Raw genomic sequence first — 15,798 nt, forward strand, 5'->3', positions numbered from 1 at the left:
GGGGAGGCGCAGGTGCGGGAAGGGCCCGGCCACACGGCTCCGCGGCCACCGGCATCGGCATGGGTCGGTGGTGGGGGCTGGACAAGAACGCGCTGAACTGCGTCGTACTCCAAGCACTAAACGTCGCATTTCAAAACCACTCTTCTGAAATTCGTGGTGCTCTGGAGAAAACAACACAGTCACGTACCGAGGGGTTATAATGCTGACATGTGAACAGAATCACAGAGCCGTTAGGGTTGGAGAAGCCCTCGGGGATCACCTGGCCCAACCACCCCCCACCACCAATGTCACCACCAAACCATGTCCGTGAGCACCAGGCCCAACCTTTCCTTGGACACCCCCGGGGACGATGCCGCTACCACCTCCCCGGACAACCCATCCCAACGCCTGACTGCTCTTTCTGAGCAGAAATGTCTCCTCATTTCCAACCTGAGCCTCCCCTGGCACAACTTGAGGCCATTCCCTCTGGTCCTATCACTGCTTATCTGTGAGAAGAGGCTGACCCCCAGCTCCCCACAGCTTCCTTTCAGGCAGTTGTAGAGAACAATAAGGTCTGCCCTGAGCCTTCTCCAGACCAAACAATCCCAGCTCCCACAGCCGCTCCTCACAGGACTTGTGTTCCAGGCCCTTCACCAGCCTCATAGCCCTTCTCTGGACACGCTCCAGAGCCTCGATGTCCTTGTAGTGAGGGGCCCAGTACTGACCACAGTAAATAAAGGCTTTCCTAGTTTCTTAGCACCTCCAGCATCCCTTTAACATCCCTTTTGTGTAGCGTGTTAATGCACGCCGTTCAGCACTGACTGAAGTAAAGGCCACTCTGGGTAGCCCTGCGCCCTGTAGGTCTCTGGAGCCTGGTGGGGAGCGGGCAGCGAGCGGCTCCGGCACGGCCCCGCAGCAGGGCTGGGACACCCGCTTCTGGCCCAGGACACCCACATCTGGCCCAGCAGCACTGAGCTGGTGTGTGCCCCTGCCACAGCCTTCAGCAGGGCGACAGCAAGGCTTGGGCTGCGTGCGAGGTGCAAAGGGGTAGGGTCTGCGTGTCAGACACCAGCAGGGCGGTATGGGTCTGACTGGGGAAACCCCTCGAGTTTCAATGTGTTATGGAGTGAAAGCTCCCACTAATCATTTATTTAGATGCTTAACAGTAGAATTCCCGTTTAAAGTCATACTTAATTTGCAAAGAATAAGCAGTGGTGGAAAAATATTAAGATTTATGCATTATTTTCCTCCACTGTGCAGGACAGTCAGTAAAACCTAGCTATGCTCTGATAATCCTCAGGGTGGCTATCTCTACACACTGGCTGCATTTTCCTCCATTTGTTGAGTCACCTTTTATACTACTACAAAATGCATCAGTACGTCTGCTATAAATCCTATTATCCCAAATTTTGTGATATTTACATTTTGGGTATAAATAAATTACATGTGGAACATGACTATAAGTATTAACTATACTATAATCACATACAATAAGAAAAGCTGACAGACATTATAAGAATAAAATATCAAAATATTAGATAGGAATAACTATATATGGTATACCTAGTAACTCAACAACAAATATTTAAAAATATTTCTCTAGTCCAAGTAATTATGTACTTAACTCTCGTACTTCAGCACGGAAAATGACCAACATACACCATTTAGAAAGTCTGTCATTCTACAGACAGAATAGCGCTTGTGAAATTTAACCGGAGTTAATATCCTATTGACCCATTGGGCTTGCATTACAGCTCTGTCTCTCTGACAGACTGCAGATGAAAGACAGACCAAGACTGTTATTTACTCTAAAGCTCCTTCGTACTCCTTTAGAAGTAATAAAGGAGTTGTAAAGTGGTAACAGGGCTTTGGCAGTGTAAAATGGGCCTGTTGCATTTCTTTCATGTTAAAAACCCTGTCTGTAATACCAGCACAAAATAATTGCCATTAAATGGCAAGGTTGTTGTTTTTTTTTTAAACTGCACTCTTGATAAAAGAAACATGTTTTGTAATATATAAGTATGGTAAACAAATTCCACTTTCAAAAGACACAGTATCATACAATTAAACATTATATGAATAACATGGAACGGTATTTTGTGCTATGCCAAGTTGCTATTCATTTATCATGGTACCCCAAAAGTGCAGAATATTCGTACAGTACAGCTAAGTATTTCTCCTACTTCAAACATGGAAATAGAAGTTACTTATGCAGTTGCATTAAGAAAAAAAAAATAGGAAAAATTATTGTAGAAGCATCAAAGAAAATTACAGCACTTTCAAAATATTAGTTGTGTGATAAAAGAGGACTTGGGTAAATATGTTAGGTATTTCTGCCTCCCCTTGTGGTTGTTGTTTTGTTTTTTTTTTGTTGTTGTTGTTGTTTGTTTTTTTTTTCATTACCAACAGTTCTAATGAATTATTTGGTAAAATAAATAAGGATTAGTTACATAGGTTGGAGCCCGAGAGGGAAAAGCCATACAGGCCCTAGGAGGGAGCCTGAAGCTGCATTTCATAGGGCTGAAGCTGAAGAGGATTTTGTAACAGAAATACTACAACCACATTCTTTTACTAGAATAGGAGCTTGTTATGCCCATTACAACAGGACAAACCTGGCAGTAAACTGCAGCTTGTGCATAACTTTGGTTTATCGCATTATTTTCCAAGCTGATAGCAGCTTTGTGTTCTATGATTGAATGTTTTTTCTGTCTCGGTTTTGTAGTCTATCACGTTGGGAAAATGTTAACTGCCCAAATCAAGGCAGGATGTTTTACACTGTTGTAGACATCCCTTCTGGTTCTTAAACCATCAAAAGCATGAATGCTGGTCTTTGGATACAGGCATCCTTAATGTGGCACCACAAGGCTTGCTCATCTGGTGGCTAATTAGCAAGTTTTAGACATAAGCTTCCAGGGAACTCTTCCTAAAATGGGACCTTCCATCTTAGATATGTATGGAGGACATAACTCCTATGACAACCACTTTTATGCACTGCAGTGTTACAATTTTAACCTTGCCTAGCTCCTGTGTTACTGCAGAGCATTCTTTTTCCATATCCCTCGGTAAATGTGTCTTAATGCTGTGCTCTTTATGTATGCCAGGCAAAGTCAGTGCCTGCACAGAATACAAACTCTGAGTAAGCCACTGTATGAAAACCCTTTTCCATCACTGAATGTGACAGAATACGCTTTTTCATAAATGTTTACCATCATTTTATGAATAATTAAATAAATTGATGGTGTAAGTGCACTTTCCCATCTCAGAACAGTATGCTGCCATTGTGAAAAATCCCCTTGTCTGCTGCTTAACCCTTTACTCAGTATTTGACTGCTGGAAGTGAAACTAAAAATATGAAGAGAAAGATATTCGTTATGCATTCTCCTAGCAAACACCACTGTATATTGTAGGGTTTTTTTAATGTGCTAATCAAGTAGACATTCAGAAAAGTAAAATACTGCCAGACTAACAACAGTTGGTCCTGGTGAAGGGCTGGCGATGTCTGGACAAAACCTGAGCAGATGGGAACGGGATGAGGAGGAGCAGCCAGGGAGGCCTGCAATGGCTATCACAGCTCCCAAGCGTGAGGCCAGCAGTAGCCCTGGGGATGTTCCCTTACCACCGGTTCAGGAACTGCCTGTACCTGCCACAGCTGGCCCTGCTGAGGTAGACAGAATTCCTGCAGAACACCCTCAATTTGTAAACTGTTTCGTATCAGTCAGCCATGTTCATAATAGGTTTCACTTTTTTTTTTTTTAATCATCCAGGTTAATTTGACTAGAAGGTCTGAAATAATTGAACACAGAGGTCATTCTTCATATACTGAAAAATACACTTTCCTCTTTTCCTTCAGCTTTATCAAGAGCAGGACAATAGCACTAAACATCACAAAATAATACATTGCTTTTTGGCAACATAAATTAGCGGATTCAGAATTCAAAGCTCAAATACATCTGTGAACTGTCAGCAGGGGTGAAATGCACTGAAATCCCCCTTGGTTTTTGTTCACAATTGTAACCAAACCCATAAATCTAACTTTAAAGGAATAAGACTTGAGCCAGGAACCCATGCCTTGTCTACACTTGAAAGAGTTGGCTGGTACAGCTACACCTTAGAGCTGTATTGGCAAGCAGAGATTTCTTTTCTGGTGTAACTTAAATCACTTTCTGCATGGAACATGCTAAATGGGCTAAAGGACTCTGCCAATATAACAGCATCTATGCTAGGGGTCTTGCCAGTATGGCTGTAGCTGCATGGGAGTGATTTTTCATCATTCTGACAGCTATTTTGGCAAAACTTCTACATTTAGACAGAGTCCAAGTTAAAGTTGGCATTGTTCTACATTGAGAATAAAGCAGAGGAGAGGCATTGCCAGTTTATGGCCCTGGTTTTATATTATTTGAAATTGTTGTTCTAAAGGAATGTGTGGGGCAGGATCCATGTGGTGCTTTGGACGTTCGCCTGCCACATTAGTGCTGCATTAAAATGTCCTGTTTTTTTTTCAGTGAGTGAGCTTTGGCAACCGGGAAAATTACATTACTAAAAAAGAGTGTCCATACTATTTACCCCAGAAATAGCTATCCCGGTGTTTTAACGCAAATTTCCAAAGTGAAGTGAACTACAAAAGGAAGCGTCTGGGCCAATGGACATGTGGATTAATGCATCATTCTTCTTCACTCTGTCCTCAGCTCAACAAAGAATTTAAGTACAGGATTAATTTTAGGCACACACATAAGTCCATTTCAAGTTTAGTCGTCATGTCAAATATGATAATGCTCCTTTTTGAAGTTCAATTAAGCAGATATTTGAAATTTATCATATGTTTAAGCACTGTGCAGAATCAGGATTTCTGTCAGAAGGGCAATTTTACATAGAACGAGGCTATTTATTGTGGTACCATCTGCATTTTCTTTCCTGAATTGGATGCTATGTTTGTATTTTAAAGATGTCCTACAGGGCATATTTTTCCACATAAGTGCATTTACATATTTGACTCTTTTTTTCCTCATCTCTTATTTGATAAGTGTGGGCTTGTTTTTTTCTTGGGTGGGTGGGTGGGTGGTTTTTTTTCTAGGGTGTTTTTTTTTGGGGGGGAGGGAGGGTGGTCAGAAATCCACATGGACAAGTTTTCATTGATTTTGTAATTGCATTTACTGTTGAGCTCTTTCCTCTGCCTGCTTTGTGTTTGCGTGTGTAATACTGACATTTGGGTTTGCAAACCTGCCCTTGTGGCTGGAGCTGCATCGCTGCATCTTGTCTGCAGACAGCAGCCAGGCTGTTCGAAGCAGATAGGAAATTACATGTGTAATCAGTCAGCACTGAAGCAGTGAGCCAATTGGATGAGGAAGTCTGATTTAATCAAGACTTCTTCCTTCCTTTTTGTAAAACACAGAATGTGCCTGCTAGCAGCACACACAGACATATTTTTCTGCATTTTGAAAATGCAAAGCAGGCCTCTCATGACTTCGTACAGACTACCCACGCACCACAACTAAAATCTCCTTGGCAGTTCCCAGGTGAGTTTTCTGTGCACTTTGGCTTCTGCTGATACTTGTAATTCAGTCTGAGTGACATTTACTCTAATACAGAACAGCAGTGTCTGGCCAACGTAAAATTTTTGTCATTTATTGCAGGTTTCCTTATGTTGTTCTGGACTTTTTTTATATGCAAAAATAAATAGTCACTTAGTTAAAAAAGTTTACAGTGACTTTTAGTTGGGAAAGTAAAAGTGTTATGAAGCATAGATAGTTTTCAATGCAGATACGTGAAGACTTGTATATTACACCATTCACTTCTGCATCACTCTATCTGCAAGTATGTTGTATTGCTCAGATAAATCATGTTTTAAAGTGATATTTTTATATGTATACACACAGATATTTATGTATATAAAGTTTATAGATATATAAAGATATATTTCTTGAATATAAATGCAATTTTGCTTATTAGGTTATGCCAACTCACAACCAAGGAAAACGTCCTTATTTAAATTTGGCCATTTTCAGATGCCTCATTTAATCTGATATTTTAAAATTACATTCAAAAAAAATATTTGAAAGTTTACAGTCTTGGGATAAACTGTCACAAATATCAAAAGGGATAAGCAGATCAAAATAATCAGCTACTCTTACTGTTCAAAAAGGACATCTTGGAAAGTAATAGAAGAACAGTGAGAACTTTCACCTCTTAGTCCAAAGTTCAAAACTAAGGGCTTCTATGATGCTCTTCATAATGAGGAAGATGATGTGTATGTTCTTGTTTATCCAAGCCAGGCAAAGGAAAGGCTGCTGTTAGAGGAAAGCACTTCCATTATTTCCAGCAAGGAAAGTAATTGCTTTTCTTTTTACAGCCTTGTAGTTTGCCAGAAATCAATAGCTCTGCTGAAGGAGTTTCCTCACCTCTGTAACTGGCATTGCATAACTGTTTGGTAGACAACTGGTGACAAAATGATCTGTAGTAACACCTCTGTCCTAAACCCCCTCATTACTTAATAACCTCTCCTTGGGCATTATTTCTACATTTAGAGCAGGGGGACTTGCACTTTTTTAGAGTAGGTTTTCATGTTATTTGATTTTTACCCATTGGATAAACTGTAAGCAACACTTCTCATGGTAACTAACTGAACACAGCACCCTGGCAAAGTTGTTAGGATGTTCTTAAAACTTTCTAAACTGCTGGTAGAATGCAATGATGTTAGAAGTACTTTTTTTTTTTTTTTTTTTTTTTAATAAAACGTAAATCTTAAGGAGACATTTATGTGGCAGAATAGCCAATCCAGTCTATGGAGTAGTAGATTGTTTTAAGCATTTTATAAGCACATGGCAAAATATCAGTCCTAGCAGAACAGACTTACAAATCTACTACAAGCACAGTATATGGGCTAAAAGAAGTAAAGGAAGACTGCTTGTGCATAATAGTTAGAAACCTCGGTTTGCCTTCCACCTAGCCATTGTCAAACTCAGTTGTTATTCTCTCACAGTACAGTGACAAGTCTCTCTGGAGAGAACTTGAAACTGTGAAATAAAACAAAAATATTATGCTGTTTCAGATAGCGCCTTATTTTGCCTTATAGGCCAACGTAGTGATTAAGAACAGATGGCAAGTTCTGGAGTCTTGAGAATGGTAATTTCCAGCAGTATAAGAGAGCCAGGCTGCTAGTTATACTAATAATCTCCAAGATTTGAGTCCACATGAACTAATACTTGTGAGGTGTGGGGCAAAAAAAAATATAATAAATAAATCAGATTTCAGGAGAAAAAATCAGCTCCCACTGAAGTTTATGGCAAAATTCTCATAGGTAACCATGGAGTTATGCACCTAATTCTATTTAACATAACTTACCATGGTTTTCATGTTTGATTTTACTCTGCCAAAGAATACCCAAATGCTTTCAGTGGTAATATTAATAAGAATAGTTCTTCATTGGTAACTATGTAGATATTTCAATTTATTACTTTAGTTTTCACGAAACTACCAGTGCCCTCATACATGTTCACAGAAAGTGATGAGCAAGCCAACGAAAAAGATAACCAGGCTGGATCCTCTAAAGGCATGCTACTAAGAAATGTCCTATTTTTTGTAATCTTTCAGTGACAGCTTTGCAATGGAAGAAGACACACACTGCACAGCAGAAAGGGGGCTGTTGGAAGCTGTGAGCAGGATTACTATGTTTTCTACCACTGCTTCTCCTGATGAAGAACAAAATCAACCTAAAGCTGAAATTTCTTGTCAAGCGAACAAAGAAAACCCGGAAAAAGATGGCCTCCAAGGTTGATGCTATCCTTTCATTTTATTTCTCATGTAGTTATTGACCACTTGTATAAAAACTTCACTTTATTTACTAGAATAGTCCAAATTTACATTGCCTAATCCACTGAAAATAACCCTTGATTAAACTTGTAGTAGTACTGTAGCAATAGCAAAACAGATGCACTTCTTGATACACACACGTACAGTTTTCCTTCTAAATCTCTTGTACCTGAAATTTATTCCAGAATCAATTTATACACCCAGGACCAAAACAATGCTCATCAGATGGCCTGTCCTGGGAGTGCTCTTTCTGTACATCACAAAATCTGAATTTCTTGGCAGTATCATCAAGGACACTAAGAACTTGATTGAAACTAATCTCAAGCAGTAGTTTCTCACATGCCCAATGAAGAAGCAGCATTGGACTTCTACTATCCCTAAGATTACTGTCACGTTATTAAAAAAAATGTTAAATATAACTCATAATATATACAATTTCATCAAGATTTTCAGCCTACAAAGCTGTCATAAACAGCACCTCTCTCAAGAAATAACATTTTACAGAGATTGAGCCAATCAGTATAGGCCTTGATAATTAGAACTGTATGACCAAACGATTAACAACATGTAAAAGTGGGGCTACTGATGGAGTACTACAGTGCCTTTACATTCCTGTTTCTGCATGAAGCAGTTATCCTCCCATTCACTTGTGGTCATTCATTTCCATTGTCTGCATGTTGCAGGCTGACTTCAGCTGACTGTGTTGACAGAGACATTACTGATAGGAAATTGAGACTGCTGTGCCCACTATTCCATTTCCTTTATCCACTTTGTTAGGCTGTATGCCACTTGATGAAAACTGTTGTCACTATATTTCAAAGACAGAAATCACCCTTTTGAACAGCTTCATCAAATTCCCCTGTAAACAAACATTTCAACCAGCCGAGCTTCATTTTTACATATGCATATATGGTGGGGATTTTGTATGTATGTGACTGTTTGTGCGTGGAGGAAGGAAGGGAGGTGCACAAACAAATATCACTGTGGCATCACTTCAGCTATGAAAGAAAAGAGGATGTGACAATTCCTCCCTCAGCTAAGCTGGTTATCTGAATTTCTTCTTTAAGGTTAGGGCATTCATGTTTCTCAGCTTTCACCTGTTACTGCACAGTCCCGATATTTGAATATGGTCAGTATTTCAATATGTCTGAATTTGCAGCTGCATTGTATTATCTCATCCTCTTAGCAAGGAAGAAAGCTGGAGAAGCATCTGATTCAAAAGACTGAGTCGGAGGGTTTTAGGCCTACTGGCCCTCAGCTGGGATGCTGAGGCCTACCTCCTGCTTGGACTGCACCTGAGGCTACAACCTAGACATACAATACTTCTTGTCAATATTTTTCCATAAGTTAAATTTATATTTTGCAGCCAACGTAGCGTCTTTCAAATTTCAGAGCGCAACAGCTTTCCTTAGAGAATCTGGAGCAGTCTTTATTAGCAGTGGGATCATTCTTTAGGTTTTGCTGTTATGGCAACAGAAATTCTAAGCTCTGCTTTCACAATAAATGTGTATAAGTTTTCTTTTCAAATGCAAAGGTTATAATCTGAAATATTAAATGTATTGGTTTTAGATTCTAGTGCATCCCTAAGTCCCAACTCTTCAATGACCACTAAGGAGCTTCAGGAATACTGGAGGAATGAAAAAAGCCAGTGCATACAGGTCAAACTCCTTTTTGAAATCCCATCAACCAGAATCGTAGAGCACCACTTATCTAAATATGTGGTAAGTGAAAAAATTAATATGTAAGAAGATCATTAATTTTTATTCACTCTACATGGGTCTGCACAGCACACAGCATGAAGGCCTCACCGATGGCCAAGTTCTGCAAGCTGTGATCATACTGAGTAGAGCCTGTTCTCGCTGTTCATAAGGGCATAGCTGGTGGTATCTGCCCCTAAAAAAACCACCTCTGATAATCAGTTCATAAAACCTGCAGCAGTGGGAAAGCAATATCAAGTCAATTAGTAGCTTGAGTATCCTTTACACCCAGAGGCTTGTCAACATTAAAGAAATACGCACAAGTACAAAAATATCAATGCAGTTACACTTGCACTGAGCTAGACTGCTGTAACAGCTGCATTGTATTTATATAACCTCCACATCAGAGATTTATGTTAGCACAAGTGCAAAATTCTTTGATGTAGACAAAGTTTAAGACATCCTCCAGCTAGATCTCTTCCAGGATTGTTCCCCTTCCCTACCTAGGGCTCCATTAGATAGAATATTTCTGTCGCATTTTTAAGGTGAAGCATGAGTATGAGGGACAGGAACAAGAGAACAGGTTGGATTTTCATACCTTTTCTCACAGCACTGAGACTTAGGTGTTTTTTTTTTATTATTATTATTTCTGATTTTGCTCTCGGACTTCTGGAGGACTGATCTAGAGCAAGTCTTCTTCAGTACTCGTCAGTGAAATTCAGATAGGGTTGTTTTCCTCATTTGCAACAATCTGTGAGATCTGCAGATGAAAAATGCTAACAATCATACTGGTGACACTGGTACTGGATGATGCTGGGTGATGCAGCTCGGTAGAATTTAAAGCAGGTTCTAGAGATTGTCTGAATATTTTGTTGCACGCTATACGCACCTGCTTCGATGCTACTGTCTTACACATCCTCAAGAGTATATAGGTTATTGAATAATTAAAGAATATTTTAGTACAGCTGTATGAGGGAGGGCAAGGTTATCAGTTGGTGTACGTGCAAGTAGTTAAACCTAGCTGTTAAGTCACAAGCCCAGGCAAAATGATTTACATTACAACAAAATTGAGCCAATTTGAATGACAGTTTAATTAAATGGTATTTCTTCCCTTTCTCATGCACACTCCACACACGCACAAAAAGTACATGTAAATTATTCACTTAGCTGCCCTTGATAAAATGATAACTTATGATTGCTTTGGATATGCATCAAGAGTATATACACTTTTCAGCAGGGAACAGGGCAAAATATAGCAAAATGTCACAGTGCTTACAAATGAAAAGAGATCAGAGGAGTCAGCTCAAATTTAGAAACCTTTCAAGAAGTGCCTGTAAAGATCATTTATGAAGATTAATACAGAGAATTTCCCTTTAAGGAAAATCAAGGAAGAGGATCAGAATGACACTAGTGCTAGTACTAGTTTGCACCCTTCTATACCAGCACAGAAAACAATCGGTGTGTGTAAAACCACTCCAGCTCTTGTATAATTCAGTGGGAATAGGGGGAAGTTGAATGTGAACATCCAAAAGCCAACAAGGTCAACAGTCTGTGCCCTTAGCTGGTGCACAATGATACAGCGAAGCTGGCCTCAGTGGAGCTCCACTGGTTTACGCATATTAGGTATTTGGCCCTTCTTCAACATTATTGTGCTTGGATCAGGCCCAAAGGAGGCTGTATCTGTCCAACACAACTCTCAATTTTATTTTGCAGCTATTTTGTTAATATCACATTTATTATAGTCATTTTCTTTTTGAGGCCAGAGAAGAGCTGAGGAAGATGAACTCTTGAGTACTGTTAATGTGGGACAGCATTGCTGTTAGTGAAGGATTTTTGCTAACAAACACAGATTTTTGTAGAAATGTCACTTTTTTGCATTATTTATACGCCAAGTAAGTTTGACCAACAGGACAATCATTTAGAGGGGAAAAGAGACTTTGGATTTGCTCCATCTTATTTTTGCATACACCAAATATTACTGCCAAATATTCCCTTTTCTTTCACAACATTAATAATGCCCCCAAATCCTAGAAATGTCTGATACAAACATAATTTCTGTGTATTACCACCAATGTAAAATACATTAAGTTCAATATTAAGTCTGGGATATCCATTCAGTTCACTGACGATGATTGATTGCAGCAGCCATGGCTATTACAAGCAAGTATAGCTACAGAAATGCTCTGTAAGGCTCTGTAAGTGATTTTATGTGCTTCAGTCTGCTAGTTCGCCATTCTCAGCACTTTGCAGGATGGGATCCATTAGTACTTTGTTTATCTACAACTCATTTACATGCAAAAGGCAAAGTATGGTGCCAAAGTCCAAAACAGCTGGAGGTGGGAATTATTACTTTGATGGCTACAGATCTCAAAGATCAGCCCTACACTGAGCATACTCTATAATCCTAGCCAGTGACTAATTTAGAAACTGCACAGCAATCCCGAGGAGTATACAGGATTATATGCATGAAATTGGTGCAGGAAGGTTTCAGCTGGTGGAGTATGCAATCACAATCTTTTCAAAGCAGTAACAGACCCAAAATGTGGCTGCACTGGGGCTAGGATGGTCCTTTTCATTTTTGTTTTTCTGTTTTGTTGTGTTTAGATGTATAAAATCATAATTTTGCAGACAGGAAGCTTTGACAGCAACAAGTCTGTAATTGAACGGCGTTATTCAGATTTTGAGAAACTGCACAGAAATCTTCTGGAGGACTTTAGTGAAGAATTGGAAGATGTGACCTTTCCCAAAAAAGCCCTAACAGGGAACTTCACAGAAGAAATAATCAATGAGAGAAAATTAGCCTTTAAGGACTACCTGGGGCATCTATATTCTATGAAATATATCCGAAGATCAAAAAAATTTATTGACTTTTTAACAAAGCCAGAGCTTCAGGAAGCATACGGCTGCCTGCGAGGTGGCCACTACACCAAAGCTTTGGAAATCCTTTTAGAAGTCATTGGTCTGCAGGAGAGGCTGACAAGAGGCAACCCTGTCTCAATTGTCCCTACTCTCTGTGCTATCGTGGTGTGCCACAAGGACCTGGACAACCCAGCAAGTGCCTTTGAATATGGAGAAAAAGCTCTATCACGCCTTCGGGTGCATAACAGTCACAGGTATTATATTCCCCTGTTAGAAGCAATGATAACTTTGGCATATGAACTTGGCAAGGATTTTCTGTCTTTGCAAGAGAAACTGGAAGAATGGAAGGCAAAAAAAGATCCCATACGGGTTTTTTCCCTGAAAGAACTTGCAGTTCGGGAGTATGTACAATGAATACAAGAAATAATTTAATTGAATAGCAAAGTTGCCTGCTCCTTTTCCTGAGCACAGTAACTTGAAAGAGTAATAACTAGAAATTACCTGTTAGGGTAACATAACTCTAAACTAGTAGAACAAATATATATGTGTCAACATTAGCATATGTTTGAAAATGTTATATTTACTCTACAGATTTGAGAAGCGCCTAAGCTTAAGACTTCTGGAAAGAAATTTGTAACTAAAAGTCATTTATAATTTGCTTATTTTGACAGTATTTTGAACATAGCCTGCTTTGTATGTATGGATAGCTAGAATAGGAAAATACAATGAATAAAGCACTTAAGAATCTGCAGAATCAGAGGCATTGCTTGCTCTGGGGGAAATTACTTCCTTTCAAGAAGGAAAATATCTAAAGGACACATTTTCAGACACCAAATGTTGTTTTTTACTCTTCCAGCTGAAGCCCAGTCAAACAACATTTTGCCATTTCTGAGAATGCTGAGGTTGGTCCTGTTCATACTGAAGTCACCTTCTTTGGGGGGAGGATCTGGGGGAAGGTTTGCAATCAACTTTGGTAGGAGTAAAAAATACAAGTGATGGTCATGCCATCAGAGGTGAGAGAACGTGCTTCATTTCCCTTTTGTAGCTGACACAGTTTTATGACTTGCATTGAAGGCATATTCTTGTTTGAGGCAATTTTTAAGAATAGCTGTGACCTGAGTAAAAAATTCATACCACATGCCACATACAGATAGCAGAAAGGAGCCACTGAAGGGTGCCGCTGAGGAGAACATCTGGCTAATATAATGGTAGCATTTAATTCTGATTATCAAGCTGTGAGACACATGATTAATGGCAATCTATCCTAAGCACATGCTTCTCTGTTGTCTTTCAGAGGTTTATGTAAATTGGACTTTGCCTTAGTTTTACAGCCTGGTACACCATACAACTATCATTTTGGTGGCTCTACAATATCATATCTAATTCTCTGATGGACCCGATCCACATATATGAATACCACACTTAGCTTGGCCCTAACACTCTTGTGAAAGCTCCCTAACAAATGGAAAAGCCTGTGTTTACCTGCTTCTGTCATTCTCAACGCTTTTCCCATACACTGGTAATAATCTGGTAAATTAATTGTTAGAAACATTGTAATTAACAGGTCATGCTAGCATGGGTCATTATTTTCTGCCCAATGTAGTCCGCTGAGTATTTCTAGGCCTGTGCTCCAGCTACAAATACTACATGCACCACAGCTGCATTGTTTATGAATTAGGAATAGCTGTATTAAGTTGCCTCCCAGACATATAAAAGAATCAGCCATTTGAAAATGCATTCAACCTGAAAAACATTACTGTGCATTGTTACAATGTGAACGGCTTGGAAGAAATACAGAATAATAGAAGGGTCTAGGGTGGAAAGTTAATATTTTAAGTAGGTATTACCAGCTAGGCATTAAACTCAAAATATGTGTATTATAATATTTGACATATAATTTTATTTTTTTCTAGTTATATTAAAAGTAAGAGAATTAAGAGTATTTAAGAGACTTAAGGACTAATCTTCCCACAACATACCATATTGCAGGACAGTCAAAATGGACCAACGGTAACACTTTCTTCTAGGATCACATCTCAATCAGTGACAAAGCAGTGACAAAAGAAGCATGCCTGCAGCCTGCACCATGCTCAGGCAGCTTGGAGTTAAGGCAGAAAGGAAGCATGGCCATGATGCTGCTCCACCTCTACAGTAGTTTGTGGTGAAAGACCAGAACAATAGGGAAACAATTTCCCCCCTTTTGTTCCCTCCCCTCATTGTGTGCAGCATCCCAGACACAGCTGCCTTGGATTCTCCTCAGGTTCCTGTGAGGCTGCATGTGAATAGCTAATTGTGTCTGCAGACCCTTGTCCTACAGTTGACTACAAGATTAGTGGGTCCATAAGTACATGCTGTCTGGCAAAGACAAGTACCAGGAAAGCAGCACATCAGAGAGATCTTCCTTAACCTTTACTTGTGGTGATGCTGTAACTTTCCATCTCTGAAGGATTAAGTGATCCAAAGCTGACCAATTTTTGTTGGCATGGCAGTGCACATTAAGAATATGAGGTGGTGCAATTTGGCAAAGAGAAAATTTTACATCATCTAAAAGGCACTAAAATAAACTTTGCCAAAAAAATACTATTTTGTTGGTATAAGCCAAATTCCTTCTGAGCATGCTTTTCCATATAATATATTAGCAAAGTTATATCAGCAAAATGCTCCTAGAACAAGTCACTTTGTCCCTATCCACCTAAAGACAGATGTTGTTCTCCTCTTTGTATTGTAGGGATAATGAACAAAAAAAATGCAGGAATGGCGCAAAGAAAGAGCAATGTGTCTGTTGTATAATTTCCCCATACTGAACTTTTTTAATGCAGAGCCTTTTCAGTGCATCTGGGGCAACCCCTTAGCCGCAGTCAGCTTTTTATCATTCCTTAGAGTCCACCTTCAGAGCAACCCAAGAAGAACACACCTTGCTTAAGGGCCTGATTGCAATTTCATCTGCACTGAGACTTCCAGGAAAGCAGCTCCATGTATGAATCCACAGAGCCTACAGCGTGTTAGCAAAGGGTCAAGCATAGCATCTGTAAAATCAGTTTGTGATTTCATACAACAAAACAAAAATCTTCCCCAGCAATTCAACCTCCCCCAAAACATGTACATGTCCCCTTCCTACCAATACAGAGCCTACGACCTTCTGGTTTATCACTTCAGAGATGATATTGAAAATCCTCAAGAAGGAAAGCTAGTATGGCGATGGCAGCGAACAGGGACCCAAGGGGCCTGGATTCCCCAGGCTTCATTTGAATTTTGCTCAAGTAACTTAACCTCTATTTCCTCATTCAGTACTTCCCCGCTAATGTTTCCTCAACCAGGTTTTCAGTGGTCACTGAACAAAGAAGCTGTGAAACTTGACCAAATACGTTAAGACTAATGTTTAACTTAGGAACATGCATTAAGATGGAGGCAATTTTGATTTATACAAGCCATTTCATTTCTTGAAGATATTCTTGGA

General features: G+C 39.6%; 1 protein-coding gene across 2 annotated transcripts; it reads left to right on the forward strand.

Annotated features, from left to right (window-relative positions):
* The first annotated feature begins 5,357 nt into the window (after positions 1-5,357).
* On the forward strand, positions 5,358-13,097 carry SNX20 (sorting nexin 20). 2 transcript variants are annotated; one of them, XM_035543206.2, is made up of 4 exons: positions 5,358-5,492; positions 7,567-7,745; positions 9,355-9,506; positions 12,087-13,097. In XM_035543206.2, the coding sequence occupies exons 2-4, from the start codon at positions 7,580-7,582 to the stop codon at positions 12,753-12,755; spliced, it is 987 nt and encodes a 328-aa protein (XP_035399099.1). In that variant the 5' UTR covers positions 5,358-5,492; positions 7,567-7,579; the 3' UTR covers positions 12,756-13,097. The 2 variants fall into 2 exon arrangements, with proteins under 2 accessions (XP_035399099.1, XP_035399101.1); XM_035543208.2 differs by having other exon boundaries at positions 12,111-13,077.
* The last annotated feature ends 2,701 nt before the right edge of the window (positions 13,098-15,798 follow it).

The sequence above is a fragment of the Cygnus atratus genome, chromosome 12 (genome assembly GCF_013377495.2).
Source record: "Cygnus atratus isolate AKBS03 ecotype Queensland, Australia chromosome 12, CAtr_DNAZoo_HiC_assembly, whole genome shotgun sequence".
In the NCBI taxonomy this organism is placed as follows: domain Eukaryota; kingdom Metazoa; phylum Chordata; class Aves; order Anseriformes; family Anatidae; genus Cygnus; species Cygnus atratus.